Below are 18,387 nucleotides of genomic sequence, written 5' to 3'. Positions count from 1 at the left end.
GAAATAGATCAAGCTTTACTTATTTGTTAAAAAAAAAAATTTCTATTGTAATTTGTCTTCATCTTTACAGGTCTTTCTTCTTATCATCACAATGTTCCAAAGATTCTTTTTTAGCACCTCCCAGGTTTCCTAAAATTATTTATGATAAATTAATTAAGCTGTCATACGTATTTCAAATAAAAAATAAAAAAGAATATTGAATGTTAAATATTTAATTATAATTTAGCCCAAAAAATTCAAATATTGTTATTAATTTCAATACGTAGAGTAACTTGACCAATAAATGGATGACCCTCAATAATTGGGTGAGTTTTTGATAAATTTACACTGAGAATATCTTATAAATTCTTATAAAAAGTACCGTATTTTTGATTTATTCAGATAAAAAAACTTTTATAAGAATTCATCGGAATATTCAAATAGAGTGACAACTAGAATATTTCTTTTATTTAATGAAAAAATTAGTTTTTTCTCAGTTTTTCTTTTTTTTTTTTTAACTTTCCGCTATGAAAATTGAAAGTTTTCATAAAAAAGAAGTTATTAGTTTCGGTATAATTTTCGTAAATAAAGTTTTCATTAGATCCCAACACTTTGAGTTCCTAGAAAGCTATTTTGACCCTTTTTAGATGGATGTCCGTTCGTCCGTCCGTACGCCCACACACGTGTTTGTGGAAACATTTTTTGTCCAAAGATATCTTTGGAACGAATCAACCGATTTGAATGTTTTTAGCGGCAATCAAAAGGGCTCAAGACTTGAAACTGATTAGATTTTGGAGTCGATCGGTCGAGTAATTTACAAGTTATACGAAAAATAAAAATTAAAAACCATTTTATTTTAAATTTTTGTTGCATAACTCGTATATCGCTCGACCGATGTGCTTCTAAAGCCGCAGCGCACATGCAAATTTGTTCTGAAGAACTCAAAAGTTTACCAACGATAACATTTTCGAGCTCTCCGAGCTCTAAAGCGGGAAGTTTTGGGGTTGGTCCACAGACTCAACCGCTTCCCAGGTTTTTTTTATTCACATACTAGTATTTCTTGAAATTTTTTTGAATTTATAAATTTTCATTTAAATATAACGTACTATCGCAAAATTTATCAATATTTTATTATATAATTTTTTTAAAAAACCCTGAGAAATAGCTTAGCCATCCATTTATTAGTCGACTTACCCTATAACCGGAAAGCTCAAAATATTTTCATACTTGAATCCATTAATCGATCATTTTTGACCTACTTTTTTTAGTAATCGAGTTTAAAACATAAATAATAAAGCGTAAAAATAAACAATATATTTAAAAACTATGTACCAGGTGATTCAGGCGTTGTTGGACTTGTGTCTGGCGCCATGGTATTATTTCCTTTCTGAAATAAAAAAATAAAAAAAAACACATTCCAAAAGCACAGAAAAACACACAAATATTTTTAGTCAAGTTAGTAATTGAATAAAATAAAATAAAATCAATTAAAACAAAGTTTTTAAAATCGTTGGTGTTATAAATTAATTAAGAACTATATATACCTCAAAGTATTGATGCCAGAGAACACAACCGTAGACACATAGAACTGATATTAATGTTTGACATAGTAACCAGACTATGATATTAACTGCCTGAGTTCGTTCAAAAAGTTCAGCACCATGACGAATGCATAATAATGCTTCCGTGACCATTATCGCACCGTACACCCAGCATTGAGTACCAACTCGTTTACATGTCGGATCGGTAGCATACATATAATATTGCCTAAATTTATGGAAATAAAAATATTAATTAATTAATCAATAAATATAAGTACACATATATTAGAGTAGCGCAAAAAATCAATTCATTTTTGAATCTTGTATGAAAATTTTAGTTTCCCGCATTTTTATCTCGCTCCAAAGATCAGCATAGTAAAGAAATTCTTAGAAGTTATTCAAAAATTTTGAAAATATTAAATCCCAAATTTTATTTTACTCAAAGTTTTTATCTCGTTACGGCGAATGTTGATGCGTAGAAAATAAATAATCTCTTGAAAATTTTAATTTTTAAAGGTCATTACAGAATTTATAAATTTGCCAGTTATGATACTTGGGACTTTCTCAAACGAGCTTTTAATTTAAATATTGAGGATTTATACGAATGATATTTCTTAGAAAAAAAATTATTAGCGATCCACAGTAATGAAATTAAAAGTTTTATTTTAAAATAAAATTATTCCTGACATGACCTTTTCAATATATTTATGACTAATTTTCTTTATATCTCGTATTCTAGATTTATTTGTAATCACGTAAGCTGGCAATAAAAAAAAAATTAGTATTCAAAGCTCGTTCAAAAACATTAAAAGTATACTACTACAAAACTTGAAAAATTCTCGAACTACCTTTAAAAATTAATATTTAAAAGAATTATAAAAATTTTGTAATCGTGTTGATTTGTGTAAAAAGTTTGTAAAATACGTAAGACTTAAAAATTTTTATACGATATAAAAAATAAAGAATTATTATATTTTTTTGGGTCACCCTAATACGTAAATGTATATTTAATTACAGCGGCTATAATTGAAAAGCTGATGTCCAGACAATTTATCATTAAATAATAAAACTAGTGAATATTTAATGATCATTGATTTCCAATAATTAGCTTTCCAATAAAATAAACAAATATATTTATTAATAAATGAAATTCTCACCTAACGGAGGGTGCAACAATAACGCCAACCAACACCAATCGACTCACGACAAATGGATGTGACGGTGGAAATTCATAAACATGTTTAAGGAAAAATGTGTTAAGTTCGGAAATTTGCCAAAAAATGACAAGCTGACAGAGAGCAACAAAACGCATGTATGTACAGTATGGATCCAGCCATCGTACCGAAGTCCAGCTTGCGGGTGTAAATTGTAAAACAACACGTTTTAGTTTTCCAGTAGTACTCTCAATATCACGTACGCTGACCCATTTGTATTCTCGCATCTCCAGTATTGAGCAAATTTTTAAACCAACCCAAATTCCAAGTGCATTGCACACTGCGACATCCAGGATAACGGCATCCCACCAGCACTCGACGAAATTTGGTAACAAATGTGCAAATGCCATTTCTGTTAATTCCCACATAATACTTGTTGCCCAAAGTAAACCTAAATGACGGACCAGTACAGCTTTGAAAACCCAACCGAGAAAATGGGCCAGAGCAAAGACATCAAGATGATTCCAAATTTTTTCGACAGTAATATCGGAACAGTTGACACCATATTCTTTGTCCATATCAATACGAAACGTCGATAATCCTGGATCCACCCATACGAGGATTTTCTTTACAGTTTCGTAGCTTTGAAAGAGCATAAATAGTAAAAACATGAGGTAGAGAACACTACAGCCAAAGACGATTCGCCAAACAGCTGGATGTGGCCTTGTAAATGGTCCATTTGGGAATGTCAACACTGATATTATGAGGAAAAAAAATATAACACATAAAATTCCAGCCCATAAATTGTCATCAACATCATGATTGTCTCTAGGAAAGTTAAATAAAATAAATATATATAGTATTATATAAATAGTAATAATTAAATTATTGTTTATTATTTGAATTAGTAGTAAATAATTGATAATAAAATTACCTGACAAAGGCAAAGTAGATTACAGCACTAATTGAAAGAAAAAGTAATGTTAAAGTGTGTGGCGTATAAAAAAATTCAATAGAAATATCGTCGACAGGTCTTTCATTTATGTTTGGAAAGCTATCAGTTTCACTTCGCAACCGATGTCCTCTGCCAATGTCCATTGAGCCAAAGCTATTTACAACACCAATGTCCTCATTTTGTCTAAGTCTATTTTTCACAAGGATTTCATTTGAGTCTTCAGTACTCGCCATTTCAGCGAGTTTTATTAAATTTTTCTTTTTTTTCTTCTTATTATTATTCCTGAATTATCACTAATTGTCATTCGTATATTTCTGTCAAAGCCTATCTGTAAATTCAACGTAATTTAATGAACACTAACTTATTCATCAAGATTCAATTTAAAAAGTTAGGTTATGTTTTACTTCACCATGTACTTTTATTGTTTCTACCTCAAAACCTCGAGTCTAACTGATGATGGAGACACTTTCTCTACTTCTAGCTTTGTCTACTTTATCTACCGTTGGCTGTTTTGTCTAAATGTTATTATTGGTCCACGTACAGCAAAATCATCATTTTTCTGCTTATTCATACCGTGTTTTTAATTAATCATTAATTTATTTTCATTTATTTATAGATTTAGAATTAATAAAACGTACTACTTCCAATTCAAATTTAAATTACAAACTGATTATTGAATGTTTTTATGTGAGCGTGAATGTAGCAGACATCAGACAAATTTAAAATTATCAATAAATAGAGTAAATAATTAATTTTAAAAATTAAAAAAAAAATGCGCATTTAAAAAATTTAAAAATTCATAAGTGCATTTTTTCTAAATATGATATGTATTTATAATTTTAAATTTTTTGATGTCTGCTACATTCACACTCATGTTTTTATAAATAATTGCGATAATTATAAATATAAAATATTTGAAAAAAATTGGACCTATAGTTTTTTTAATTTTCTACATGTGCATATTTTTAACTTTAAGAAGATCCTGAAACTGACAGACAATCAACTGATTGTTTTTTCGACACATCAATTACAAAAAAAAAAAAAACTAAAAATATGCACATGTAGAAAATTAAAAAAACTATAGTTCCAATTTTTTTCAAATATTTTTTTTTTGTAATGTATTCTTTTGAAAAAAAATCAAAAAATTATTAGACGTCGGCTAACTTCAGTATCATACTTTAAGATCGTATAATATTTATATACTTAACTTAATTAATTTACAATATCAATTTATCCAAACTTGAAATTTAATTTTCTTTGTTTATAAATCGAATATAAAGAGAAATTAAATTAAATTGTTTTCATAACTTTATAAAAAGACAAAGGAAATCAAGGATATAATACCAAAACTACAACTCAAAGTACTTGAGATTTTTTACTACAATAATAAAATTAAACAATTATTTTATCATTATGTATGACTCATAGCATTGTTTTCACTCATATATTTTTTTTATTTTATGAAATTACTTTGTGTCTATTTTTTTATTACAAAATAAACAAGTGAAAGAGTTAATAAAATTATTTAAAAAATAAAATCCTCCATTTAAAATTTAATATAAATATTTTTATTTCATTTTTTAAATGCGTAGATTCCTAGAAATTGCGCGTCTAATATGAATTTAATGTAGCAGATATGAGACAATTTATAAATTTTAAATAAATAATTTAGAATGAAATTTTGAAGAATGCGCGTACTGATTTTTCATTTATCTACAGACGCATTTTTTTATTTTTATTTTGCTTACATTTTATTGATCTATTCAAAAATTTCAAAAATTCTTACTTGTCAGTTACATTCACTACTGCGACTAATTTATAACATAAAAGATTGGACAAAAAAATAAATTAAATTTTGTGACGTCTTAGGAAACAACAAAAATTTATGATACTGAAGTTAGCCGATGTCTAATAATTTTTGAATTTTTTTTTCAAAACGATAAACTATAAAAAAAAAATATTTGAAAAAATGCACTTATAGTTTTTTAAATTTTCTACATGTGCATATTTTTGGTTTTTTTTTTTTCTCGTAAAAAATTTGTTGAAAACAAATTTGAATATTTTTAATTGTCTGCAAACTTCAGAGTTATAAAAATTTGATGATCTTGAAGTTAGCAGACAATTAACAATTTTCGAATTTTTTTTTAACAGTTTTATTTAAATAAAAAAAAAAAAAAAAAAACTGAAAATATGCACATGTAAAAAACTTAAAAAACTACAAGTGGAATTTTCTGAAATACCTATTTTTTAAAATTTATTGTTTAAAAAAAAAATAAAAAAATGATCAGAAACCGGCTAACTTCAGTAATGATCCTGAAGTTAACAGAGAATTAGTAATTTTTGAAATTTTTTATCAACAAATCAATTACAAAAAAACAAAGACTAAAAATACGCACATGTAGAACATTTAAAAAACTACAGGTGCAATTTTTTCAAATATTTTTTTTTTATGATTTATTGTTTAAAAAAAAATCTGAAAATTATTAGACGTCGACTAACTTCAGTATCATATAATTTTCAACTCCATAGAGATTATGGCATATCAATAATTGACACATTCGAGTAATTCTGTAAAATATTATAATTTGATATAATTAAATTCGAGGCGTGCAATAAATGATATTTAGTATTAATGATCTTTAAAAAAAAAAACTATGATAAAAAAAATATCAACAATAATGGTAAAATATCTCCAGGAAGTAAACTATAAATTTGATGAATATAATAACGAGAACAAAAATATAAAATAATCTTAAAAGTAATAATTCATAACTGTCTCTATTGTTTCAGACAGTTAAAAAAAATCTATTGAATAAATAAGATACTCTACTCGGCAACAGCAATAGCAACAAGAACCTTAACGACGACAACGAACACTCCAGACAACGCTCACTACCACCATGACACATCTATATCTACATCCAGTTGTTATTGAATGGTATTAAACAGAAAAACAAAAATATAACTGTTGGAAATTTAAACGAGCGAATAAGAAGTAAGCGTTGAATCATGTCAACCAATAGAATTAATTCCCGCTCACAGTAAGTACGTATGTGTACAGAGATTTTGTTTGTCTGGTTTTTATACCAGTAAGCCTTTGTCCGAGTGTTAGTTGGCCAGAATAAAAGGCAGCTGCTTCATAAGCAGACTTCTGATCAACAGTTCACAGTTGAGATCAGTGTTTGTTCTGTTAGTGTCGATAATTTTATTAAAATCCTTTATAAATAAATTCAAAAATTTTTTTTATAATTATACTAGAATAAAAACATCGTTTTAATTGAGTATAGTTATTTTATTCAACGAGTTTCGTCGTAATTTCTGAGGTAAGACGTCAATTTTAATGACTCGGGCTAACAAAGAAAACTCCAAAAAATGTATCATGTACCTAAACATTATTTATCAATAATTGAATACAATTACTCTTTATGGTTAATTAATTTTTTTTTTAATTATTTAAATAAATTTTTTTAAATTTTAAATTTGGAGTTTTATTACCGGCTACTGTTTTTCACATGACAAATTACATATTATTATAAAAAATTAATTTGAAAGTACATTTAAAAATTTTTGACAATCCTTTGTGTCAATTTTTCTCGATGAATATTGAAATTGTTTAATTTGAAATTTCAAAAAAATGCCGGATGTTTGCTGTTTACAATATCTTTATCTTACGGCGTAATATGAATAAAGAAACGCATTTCTCTTTGTGTGCTCATGTATAAATAAAACAACAATGAATTTCGTTGAGTTCAGTCAATCCTTAAAGATATCACTAGATAAGACGTTGACACTTGAGCGAGACAATATTTTATAGCTCCGAATTTATCAGTTTAATTGATCATTAGTCATTATTTATTGTTTACTATTAACTTCAAGCATAACAATTTTAAATGAAATATTTATGCCTTTAGATATACACGAAAAGAGATGTAATATTAATTAACATAAACTCGTGATTATTATAAAAATATTATTTGTAATAAATCAATAAATAAATTGTTATAAAATAATATTTTAATTTTTTAGATTGAAGATGGCAACTACTACAGAATCTGCTGCTATCAATGAGGGTATGTTTTATTGTTTAAAATATATAATAAAAAAAGTAGATAATAATTTAATTATTAAGATAATTATTATAATTTATTATATTTGTTAAAAATATTATAATTATTCAAATGAAGGGACAATGGCTTTACTAATCTGCTTAATTGACATCATTTTATTATTTTTCGGGTAACGTTTCGTTAATGGTAATTAACATCATCAGACCCATATCTATAGATTATATATATATAATCAATAATTAAATAATATAAAAGCCTGATCTTTTTAATTCAACACAAAAGTTATTATTATTAGTATTATAAGTCGAGCGAGCTGTAAAATAAAAAGTTTTAATAGTATTAAGTATTTAACAAATAAGCTATTGAGATTGTAAACAATGAAAGGTGTGTCTGGATAATATCCATTGTACATCGGTGTTTATGGAACCCTAACGAGGAAACGTCAACAAGCGTATACTGTATCGATGGCCGGAAGTGTCAAGGGCCTATCAAGTAAAACGGATAATTTTTAATAAAATTCAAACTACTAGTAATAAAAATGTTAAATATGATTAGATATCGTAAGTAAACAAGAGGGTTGAATTTTTTTAATATGTTTGTAAAGTAATGAAATTATAGAGCTGGGCAAGTCTAAAATAAGAGAATTATATATTATATGGATGTTGATAAGGTCAAAGCCCTTGGGTCGTGTCCTCGAACTCAAGAACTAAATTCACCCGGTATTTTACAATTGAAGGTAGCAACTGCAGCAAATTTAACTGCAAAACGACACTCAGTGGTTCTCAAAATTAAATCCAGGACTTGTCTGGAATAGTGTGTACAGCTATTTTTGTCGTCCTTGAAACCATGACTCATCTGCTGGCTTATTATTATTTTTTAACAGGAGCACTACTGGTGATTATTTAAAAGTTCATTTCACCGCGTACTGATGCATATATATAAAGAATGAAGATTATAAATCTCAACCAACAGGGAAATCTTGAGTATGTCGTGTTACTATTAAATTGATTTATGGTACTTAATTGCAGCGAAACTGATGTGCATTTGTAATTGACTTTGATACGAAAGCTGTTGTTGCTGAGCAACCGGCTAATATAGGGTCGGTCATGATGCGTGGGGTAACTTGATTCCAGTCCGCACCATATCCGTCAAGATACATGTATCTCTCTCCATTTATTGGCCAACTAAAGGACAAACACGTGTGTGAAATGTGTGTGCCTAGTATAAACAGTTGAGAGAAATTGAGAGAGAAAAAGGAGCAAGAGAAAGAGCAACTACTAAACCTTTTCAAGCGTCTTTCAGACCTTTGTTCGATCTTTTTTTTTTTATTTATTTCCTTCTTTATACACTAACGCGAAGAGCAGCTTGTCTGATCGGACTCTTGATGATACCTGGTTTGTTGTTTTCGTTATTTTTCTTACGTTTTTTACCTGCTTTTCTCGTTACTTTCAATCAAAACATTCACATAGATTCAGAAATCCAATTACAGATTTATTTTAGAGAAATTTATCAGCAACTTTTACTATTGCGAGAGAAACTTTATAGATAAACTTCATTTTAACTTATGCATAAATTAGATTTAAAAAAAAATTTAGCACTTGGATTTTGAATTAAGTACATAGGGTAGAGCTACCGTTTTGGCCACTTAGAAATTTTAAATAAAATAATTTGTAAAATACGCAATGAAATAATTAATTTTTTAACCCGTCAGCAATCCCGTTCAGGACACTATTCAACTTATAGGATGTCGCTGTCGCGCAAGCGAGACACTAAAAATCACGGGAGTGCTGACGGGTTAAATGGAATTCGAAGATACCCTAATAGCCACTTTAGCTTAAAATTGACACTAATTTGACAATTGAAATTATCGAAATTAGCCGAAAATTGGACAGCAAAAGTTGGGAAGAAAGATTTGCGGTTAATTTTTTCTCAATTTAGAGGTAACTTTTTACTAGAAAAAAACCCGAATAAAAATTTCTTTGAATTTTTCGTCAAATGTCTATCAACTTTCGGCTTTTCCGTTTTTAACGACAATTTCATACAACTTTTGAAGTAAATTTTCATTTCAATTCGGGTAGTAAATTTACGTCAAATTGTATAGCAAGTTGTATACATGTTGTCGTCAAAAACAGAAAAGCCCAAAGTTGACGAACATTTAACGAAAAATTCAAGGAAATTTTTGCTAAGCAAGCTGTGCTATTAGGGTATTTTTATCACACTATTAATTAAATAAAACATTAAAGGTCCAAAAATGGAGCACTGGCCACAAATGGTACTTCTGCCCTACAAATTTAACATTTTTAAATGGTAAAATATCGGGGAATTTTATATTTATAAATAATTGTAACAGTTATCGTTGGTTGGCCTACTTTATTATATAGTTATATGTACAATATTATAGAAATCTGAATTCTATTTACAATTGTAAATATGGTACTCAATCTCTTTGAGTTTACATTGAAGTTTTATTTTAAACGTCAATACTCCAGAACTAACAGCAGGTAGTATCGAGGGTAATGTTTAAAGCACATAAAAGTAAAAAATACTATATACCGGTGTTACACTTGTTAATAAATAATAAATTCATTACTTATTTGACGTTTCTATACCATTAGGTTTTTACGATTAGTCATTCGTGCAGAAAAAAACAACCCCGAGATATTAGGGATTACGTCATCGGAAATTGGCGACAATATCGATATACTTGTTATCTAGAGTTTATACTCAAGAGAGTATTCTGTATCATGAATTTTGATTAATAAAACAGATTATGCCAGAAGTTAATCGAAAGGTGGTTTATCAAATTTGCGGCATTGTGTGGAAATGATCTTAGAGTGTTTGAATGTGTAAATTGAGGGTACAGGTCTAGGGTTTATTTTATCACCTCAGCCTCTATACTACCACTCTGCACATCCACCGTAAATGTAATACGTGTGCGCACGTGCCTGACAGCCAGTCGAACAGCAAATACTTAAGTATTCAGTAGAGAAGGAAGAGAAATAACGACTACTATATACTACTAGCATCTATATCTCCAAGTATACAAGTGTAATATTATCGAGGGTGAGAGAAAGAGTAGAGGGTAGTAAAAGAGGGTAGTGAGGACGGAGGTGGATATTGAGCGACGCCCGGCGTCGTGGCGCAACGTTTGGATCAGTTGCTATTCAGCCACCGCCCCAGGAACTAAATCATTTTTTTTGTTCCTATTGCCGATTAATTATTTTTTGATAACTCATATTTATTATCAATAAAAAAAACAATTGGTTTATATTAATTGAAAAATTAAACGGATTTATTGTAATCATGCTGATTGATCTTGTACGTGATTCCGTGTTGCAGTGCTTCTGCCACAGCTGCAAGGCGCCTTTGAGCGTCGTAGGTGAGTGTAATAAAACACTGAATGTTAATTAAGGAAAAAAAAATATATTATATTTTATCTCTACCTCTGCCTATTTACGGTTCTCCCTTTGTGTCTGATAAATTTTCTAGTCGATTAAATGCTTCCTTAACGCTTTCATTAACAATTTATCAGAGATCAATGTCTTTTGACGTTTAATGGAATCTAATGAATCGTATCATTTTTTTAAACTGCGGATAAAAAAAAAATAGATTACTATTTTTATTGTCTTTTTTAGAAAATTTGTGTATTAATATCAATGCGGATCAAATTGCTCAGAATAATAATGACTTCCGTATCTGCAGAGTTATTTTTTTTTTTTTTTGTGGGCAGTTTGTTACAATTTTCTCGCAAAAATTATTCCTCAATCATTGCCGTCAGGGCCATTTGCACGCGACTATTGTGAATGTATATATATTTTTACTACATTAATTCCTATATTTTTTATCTGCAGTATATACCGGCACTGATCGATACTGCCAGTATCGTTAGGCCACCTGCAGTTCGATCAATTTACTCTAGGTATTTGTTAATAGTCTCGTGTATCTATTTTCCTGAAGAAAATTCAATTAATCCCGTAAAATTACTGTGTCGTACTAAAGGATAGACGAGGAGAGGAAGAAGAGAATGAGAGTTGATGGATAGAAAATGTTATTAGTCTGGCTAGCAATATCAAATTACTTTTTTTTTTCCACCCAACTTTGCTCTAATTATAATACTAGTCTATTCTAAAATCACTTTGACATTTTCATTGAAAAATCGTTGATAGATATTGACGTGACCTCTCAGTTATGCATTAAGATTAGAATCGATTGCAGAATCTGATCGCGTGATGAAAGAATTTCCGTTCAATTATAAAACTATTTTTTCATACATTTACTATCTTCTTATAATATATATATGAGTATTTATTGTCCTTGACTGATCGTCATGACAAAACCGATCGTTTAAGGCCTTTAAAGATTACAAGTTGCTTATCCTTATATATGATATTGTACACACGTGTTTCAACTCCCGGTTGACGTATTTCATGGATCAGGGTGCGGCCCAAGATGGCTACACATACCGGCTTGAGTTTTAGCTGACATGTGACATGAATATCAATCGATATCATGTTAAATTTTACATTATCATTTAGTCATTTTTTATTTATTTAAATCCTCCAGGTATTATCTATTTTTTTTTATTCTAAATTTTTTTACCAAGCTGGTCACAAGAAAGGTAAATCACCCATGAAGAAACCATGCGGAAAAGGAAAAGCTCGTACTAAACAACCAAAGAAAGTTAAATTTATTAGTAAGTAATTAAGGGAATTTCATTCATAAGTATATTATATTTTTTATTGCGCCTGATGAATGTGTTACAGCTCGCACGATTTTTTATTTACTCTTATGATAAATATTTAACTATTTAGTATATTGACACGGATAATTTGCCACGAAATGATTGCATTTATTTAATAGTCGTCACCCATTATTACTGGCATTTCTACGTAACTGAGGTGTATGACCCTTGACACGAGGCTGAAGCATGGAGTCGAGTAAATTATATATATCTATGTCGGGAATAAGAGTAATTCGAAAATATACGATACCATATACATTTATATATATATATATATATATATATATATATATATATATATATATATTTATATCGTATCAAAAGAAGAAGGGAGCGGAAGAGGAATATACGATAGTGGCGACGAGGGTCTGCCGGCTGGTCTGATACGATAGGGGTGCGTGTACTCGACTCCAGACGTCGCGGCGCCTAGAGACAACGGCTCCGTCGCCAGATCGATCTTTCTCCTTTTCACGGCTGACTCATATTCCTTACCCTGCACATAGCAACCCGCTGACTGGCTGCCGGGTAAAGCTCGTCTCATTAGCCCTTCGCAAAATGAGGGCTAAAAAACAATAAAGAAATAAGGAAGAAAGGAAGCAGGGAAACAAGAAACAAGAGATGAGAATATAAGAAAAAAAAAGAGACGGACAGAGGAAATACAGAGACTGGAATAACAAGTCACTTGACTCTGGGTTATCTGATGATAATAATTTACAAAACAAAAACTTTAAATAAATTTTATTAGATGCATGCTACCCATAAGATTTATTATTATTATTACCAATTATTTTATTTATTAATATAATTAAAATGTTAATTAATAATTTTTTTCGTTAATTAGCTACTGAGATTCGGTGTCAAGAGCAATCAAAGGGTGGATTATGTTATGAAGTAATTTTGGCTGAACCAACTGGACCTAAACGTGCACCATCACCGCAACGTTCTCAGCCATCGCCGACTCAGCAATCGACGATTGAAGAAAAGTTAAAAGCTGCTGAGGAGAGAAGACTCTCTTTAGAGGCACACAAACTTGCTACATTGGCAGCACAATTGAGCAAAATAGAAGAGACTGCACGTAAGAAGGATGAAATTACTACAGCATTTATGTCGGCTACTCGTGAGTCTCTTGACGCTAAAATGAATAGTTCTGAAGAGAAGCGCGAGGCTCACATGAGCGAGCTCAAGAGTAAACTTAAAGACCATGTAAGGTTTTTTTAATTTTTTTTCACATTACAGAGTAGAAGTACCATTTGTCGACACTGCTCTATTTTTGGACATTTAATATTTTATTTTAATTCATGAATAAGTATTTAAAAAAATTCCATTCTAATACAGTAAAAAAATTGTCTTTGAGCGAATTAAAAAAATTAGTTATATCATTGCGTATTTTACAAATTATTTTATTTAAAATTTCTAAGTCACCAAAACTGGCCCTAAAGTGGCCAACACCGGTACTTCTAGCCTAAATATCTATGTATTTATAATGATTTATAATGTTGCTTATAGTAAATTTATATACGCCTGGTATTTTTTTTTGTTTGTCTTAGTTGGAAAGCGTTGAAAAGACCCGTTTAAATCTGGAACAACAGACTAGAGAGGTTCGGGCTGCTGTTGAAGAGAAGCTCAAGACTGCTGCTGCACAACGTGATGAGAACATAAAAAAAATGCTTGATCGTCTCAAGGAACATGTCAGTATTTTAAATTAAATGTTATGAGAAGAAAAAAATTTTATTTTTCCATTTAATCGTTACAGTAAATAATATTAATTTCTAGGAAGATCAAGTTATTCGAGTACGTCAGGGTATGACTGAACGAGCTCAACAATTAGAGTCTCAGATCCAAGGAAAATTAGATCAAGCTCGAGAACGTCGTGAAAATCGAGAACGTGAACAAAAAGAAAAACTTCGTAATCACGTAAGATTTATTTTATTATTATTATTGTATAATTAATTTCTTCTTGTAAGTAATATAGTAGATATATGACTAACTTATAATTACAATGTCGTTACAAACGATCAGAATACGGTGAAGCTAGCGAGAGTACGCGAAACCGCAGACGTTATCGCAATGAAGGAGCTCGAGGCAAAAAAACGTGAAATCGACATGAAAGTCTCGATCGCGGAAGAAAATCGACAGCGTGAGATTCAACGGCGTCTTCAAGCTATTCGCCAACATGTAAATTCATAATTTGAAATGTTTGGCACGATTTTACTTTTTATTTAAATACCTTCACAATTATTTTTTATTTTTATTTTAACTGAACGCAAGCTTCATTCTTTTATTTATTTTAGCACATATTAGATTAATTATTATACATAATAGCTTGTGGAAATTACTGTTTTATATTATTTTTAATTAATTTTTTTTTTTAAACAAATATCACTTTAAGTTGTAAAATTCGAAAATTTATTTAGAGTATTGATTATTTATACTAACTTGGAAAAGTATAATAAAATTATAGTATTAATCCAATTTTATAATTAAATAAATTTTCGGAATTTTACTCATTTATTATTTTTTATATTTTATTTGATATTGTAGCTTTATAAATTATTATTGTTTATAATCAAGTATTTTCAGGTGAATAAAGACCAATATCGTGTGTTAATTAACTTTGTTCAATCATACGACGTTTCGCTAGTATTATTCCAGCATCCTCAGGTATCTAATAATATACAAATAACAAGTTTAAAACCATATTAAAACAACTACGAACATTTATTATCAAAATTATCTATAAGTAAACAATCAAATTACATATACCTGAATGGAAGTTAACACGCGGTCAACACATTGAAATCATTGCTGGAAAGTTTCAAAAACAGAAATTTATTCAAGTCAATTCTTAATAAACTTATTCTGCAGTCCAGATTATTTTATAATATAAAACAACAATTAATTTATAATGTGTATGTTAATAATTAGCTATTTATTAATATACACATTATAAATTGTTAATGATCATGTTATCAATCAAAATAAAATGTTAATAATTCGCTATTTATTAACATACACACTATAAATTAATTGTTGTTTTATATTATAATAAAATAATCTGGACTGCAGAATGAATTTATTAAGGATTGACTTGAATAAAGTTCTGTTTTTGAAACTTGCCAGTAATGATTCCAATGTGTTGACCGTACGTTGACTTACATTCAGGTATATTTGATTTTTATTGTTCATTTATTTATAGATAATTTTGATAATAAATGTTTGTAATTGTTGTAATATGGTTTTAAATTTGTAATTTGTATCTTTTTAGATACCTGAGGATGCTGGAATAATACGAGCGAAACGTCGTACACGGAGAAAAATGTTGGTTCAAAACCTACCAATTTTTATTATGCTGTCGACCAAACTTGAAACAGGAATGGAAGAATCCAAAAAATTATTGTGCTCATACGAAAAATTATTATGCTGTATCACAACACTTACTACGCGCGAGAAACTTATCGATAAGCTTTAATAACAATTACTTTCATACATTATAATAATTGTGATGTGGCATAATAATTTTTTATAAGAGCATAATAAATTTGTGGATGCTTCACTTCCTGTATCAAGTTTGGTCGACAGCATATTAAAAATTGTTGGGTTTTGAGCCAACATTTTTCTCCGTGTATGATTGAATAAAGTTAATTAACACACGATATTGGTCTTTATTCACCTGAAAATACTTGCTTATAATTTGATAAAAAGGACCTGTAATACTAAAATTATTATTGCTTTGAAAATAATTAATATAATTTATTTATTTTTTTCTTTAAAGGAGAGGCGTGCAGAGTTGGTCAGACAAAACAAGCAAAATAAAACCAATGGGGCTGATCAAGAAGTTAAATCAGATGAGAGTGCCTTAAACGTTAAAATTGAAACTGCCAGCTCTGGTTAAAAGATATACATCAATCTTTAATAATAATTTTAAATACTCTAATCAATATCATCTGTCATAACGTTAAAATGACATTAAAATCAGCCGAAGATCATTAAATTAAATAACGATAGATATTAAAAAAAATAGAGATTATGCGTAAACATCTCTTGATAATAACAATATCATGTTTGTTATAAACAGATAATAAATAATATAAATACAACAACTTAATGAGTTTAACTGCCGAAGACTCGTGAGCTTGATTTCGCTTCGTGCCATTTTTCTCGCGGCTCAATCGAAATTTTAACTGACAAACTTTGTCCGAGTCTTGCCTACTGCAACAAGTCGAGAGTTCAAAACAAATATTAAATAAAATAAAAAATTTTTTAAAAAAGAAAAATTAATTAAATGAATACTTATGGATGCGATATTAAATCCCCAGTGAGTTTTAATCAATTGGTATAAAAAAATGTTATTATTAATAAACTTTTGTATTTTTTTTTCTATTTGTGCCTATAATAACAAAATTGCGCTGTGTTCTTTCGCTATATTATTAGTTGGCTATTCGATAAAAAAAAAACTAAATTATGACGCTCGATGCGTATAAAAAAAAATTAATTGTAAAATGTACTTTTAAATGCTTATAAAATTGTTTTTAATCATTTTTTATATGTTATAAAAATAATATTAATAATAATAATAATAATGTTAATATGTTGGCTTTAATTGCAAAAAAATTTAATACAAATTATATACTTATTCAAGAATTGCAAATAATTTATAAATATTGTACGAATATATTAATACTATTCTAACATTTTTTTTATATCACAGTTGTCACTTAAATATTTTGCAATTCTTTATAAAAAAAAAATCATTCGTCGCTAAGATTAGATAATAATAATATTAATACAAATATGATTTGAAAAATAAAAAAAATTTGTTTTGTGGGGAAAACGAGGAAAATGTGCGACAATGTATGTATACAAAAATCATTTATACAAGTGATAATCGTATGATATGTGTTGGCGTATGAATTTATAACGGAAAAAAAACCAAAAAAAAAAAATGTGGTTTGTAATGTAATGATGCTTTATACAGTTTATATTAAGCTTTATGGAAAGGTTAAAAAATCATTTTGTACTCGATAATCGCGATAATACTGTGCTAATGAAAAAAGATTATTACAAACAAACGAACAAACTAAATTATTCAAAATATTTAGCTTAGTCAAGTACGATAATATTGATGCTTCTGTGATGGATTCACTGTCGAAAAAAAAAAAATGTTTATTAATAAAATTAGTAAATGAATAAAGTGATTTTTAACATCATTCGCTTGTAAGCAAGCACTAAAGAGATTCAGTGGCTGAATCTTCCTGTTGTGGAGTACATTCGCACAATAATATATAAACAGCTTTATTATAAATAACTAATAAATGAATTATTTCCCCATTTTCAAAAAAAAACTTTTCATTTATTTACCCAGATTCATTTTTTTTTTTAACTTAATTATCTTAAACTAATTAGATAAATTTGTATACATTAAATCTTTATATTATAAAATAATACTAAGAAAAAATTTCATTCATTCATTTTTTATTTTTCAAATTTTCTCGTCATCGAATTTTTAATTGTTATTTACAAAGTTATGTCGCAGTCTTTTTTTGAATAATTTAGGGCCAGTTTTTCAAACCGAGTTTATTTTTAATCCGGATTAAAATTATTACTGCTGATATATCTATATATTATTAATGTATTTGTCGCGATTTGAAGTCGATTTTGAGAAAAAATTGATTTTAAGTTGTACGACAGTTTCGATTTCGATTCAGGATGTATTATAGTATACAAAAATATTAATTTTTAGATATACTAGCAATATTAATTTAAGGGTGAGCAGTACGTACTGTATTTTTTAATTATTTTTTTATTTTTATTTCAGCCTATCAGGCCTAGAAATAGGACTTGGATAGTACATGCATATATTTCTTATTTCTATAAACATACATTGAATATATATTATATGCTTGAATAATTATGTCACTCGAATGCGAAAATCTTCCGAAAAAGTTTGACA

At 28.5% G+C, this 18,387-nt stretch overlaps 2 protein-coding genes across 9 annotated transcripts; one reads left to right on the top strand and one right to left on the bottom strand.

The window, feature by feature from the left end:
• Window positions 1–29: 29 nt before the first annotated feature.
• Window positions 30–4,192, bottom strand: LOC130669357 (phosphatidylserine synthase). Of its 4 annotated transcripts, none has more exons than XR_008990162.1 (6): window positions 4,039–4,189; window positions 3,609–3,957; window positions 2,678–3,502; window positions 1,524–1,746; window positions 1,239–1,366; window positions 30–129 (listed from the first exon to the last, which is right to left on the bottom strand). XR_008990162.1 is itself a non-coding variant. In XM_057472183.1 (6 exons), the coding sequence occupies exons 2-6, from the start codon at window positions 3,860–3,862 to the stop codon at window positions 65–67; spliced, it is 1,422 nt and encodes a 473-aa protein (XP_057328166.1). In that variant the 5' UTR covers window positions 3,863–3,957; window positions 4,061–4,192; the 3' UTR covers window positions 30–64. The 4 variants fall into 4 exon arrangements, 3 of the variants coding, with proteins under 3 accessions (XP_057328166.1, XP_057328165.1, XP_057328167.1); XM_057472183.1 differs by having other exon boundaries at window positions 1,312–1,366; window positions 4,061–4,192; XM_057472182.1 differs by having other exon boundaries at window positions 1,312–1,366.
• Window positions 4,193–6,623: 2,431 nt separating this feature from the next.
• Window positions 6,624–16,720, top strand: LOC130669359 (calponin homology domain-containing protein DDB_G0272472). Of its 5 annotated transcripts, none has more exons than XM_057472193.1 (7): window positions 6,624–6,670; window positions 7,656–7,699; window positions 13,279–13,640; window positions 13,985–14,125; window positions 14,211–14,351; window positions 14,457–14,612; window positions 16,210–16,720. In XM_057472193.1, the coding sequence occupies exons 1-7, from the start codon at window positions 6,639–6,641 to the stop codon at window positions 16,327–16,329; spliced, it is 996 nt and encodes a 331-aa protein (XP_057328176.1). In that variant the 5' UTR covers window positions 6,624–6,638; the 3' UTR covers window positions 16,330–16,720. The 5 variants fall into 5 exon arrangements, with proteins under 5 accessions (XP_057328176.1, XP_057328177.1, XP_057328179.1 ...); XM_057472194.1 differs by lacking the exon at window positions 6,624–6,670 and adding an exon at window positions 6,727–6,952; XM_057472196.1 differs by lacking the exon at window positions 6,624–6,670 and adding an exon at window positions 7,482–7,558.
• Window positions 16,721–18,387: the final 1,667 nt, after the last annotated feature.

Source organism: Microplitis mediator, chromosome 6 (assembly GCF_029852145.1).
Source record: "Microplitis mediator isolate UGA2020A chromosome 6, iyMicMedi2.1, whole genome shotgun sequence".
NCBI lineage: Eukaryota > Metazoa > Arthropoda > Insecta > Hymenoptera > Braconidae > Microplitis > Microplitis mediator.
This window is presented reverse-complemented; position numbering and strand designations above follow the sequence as displayed.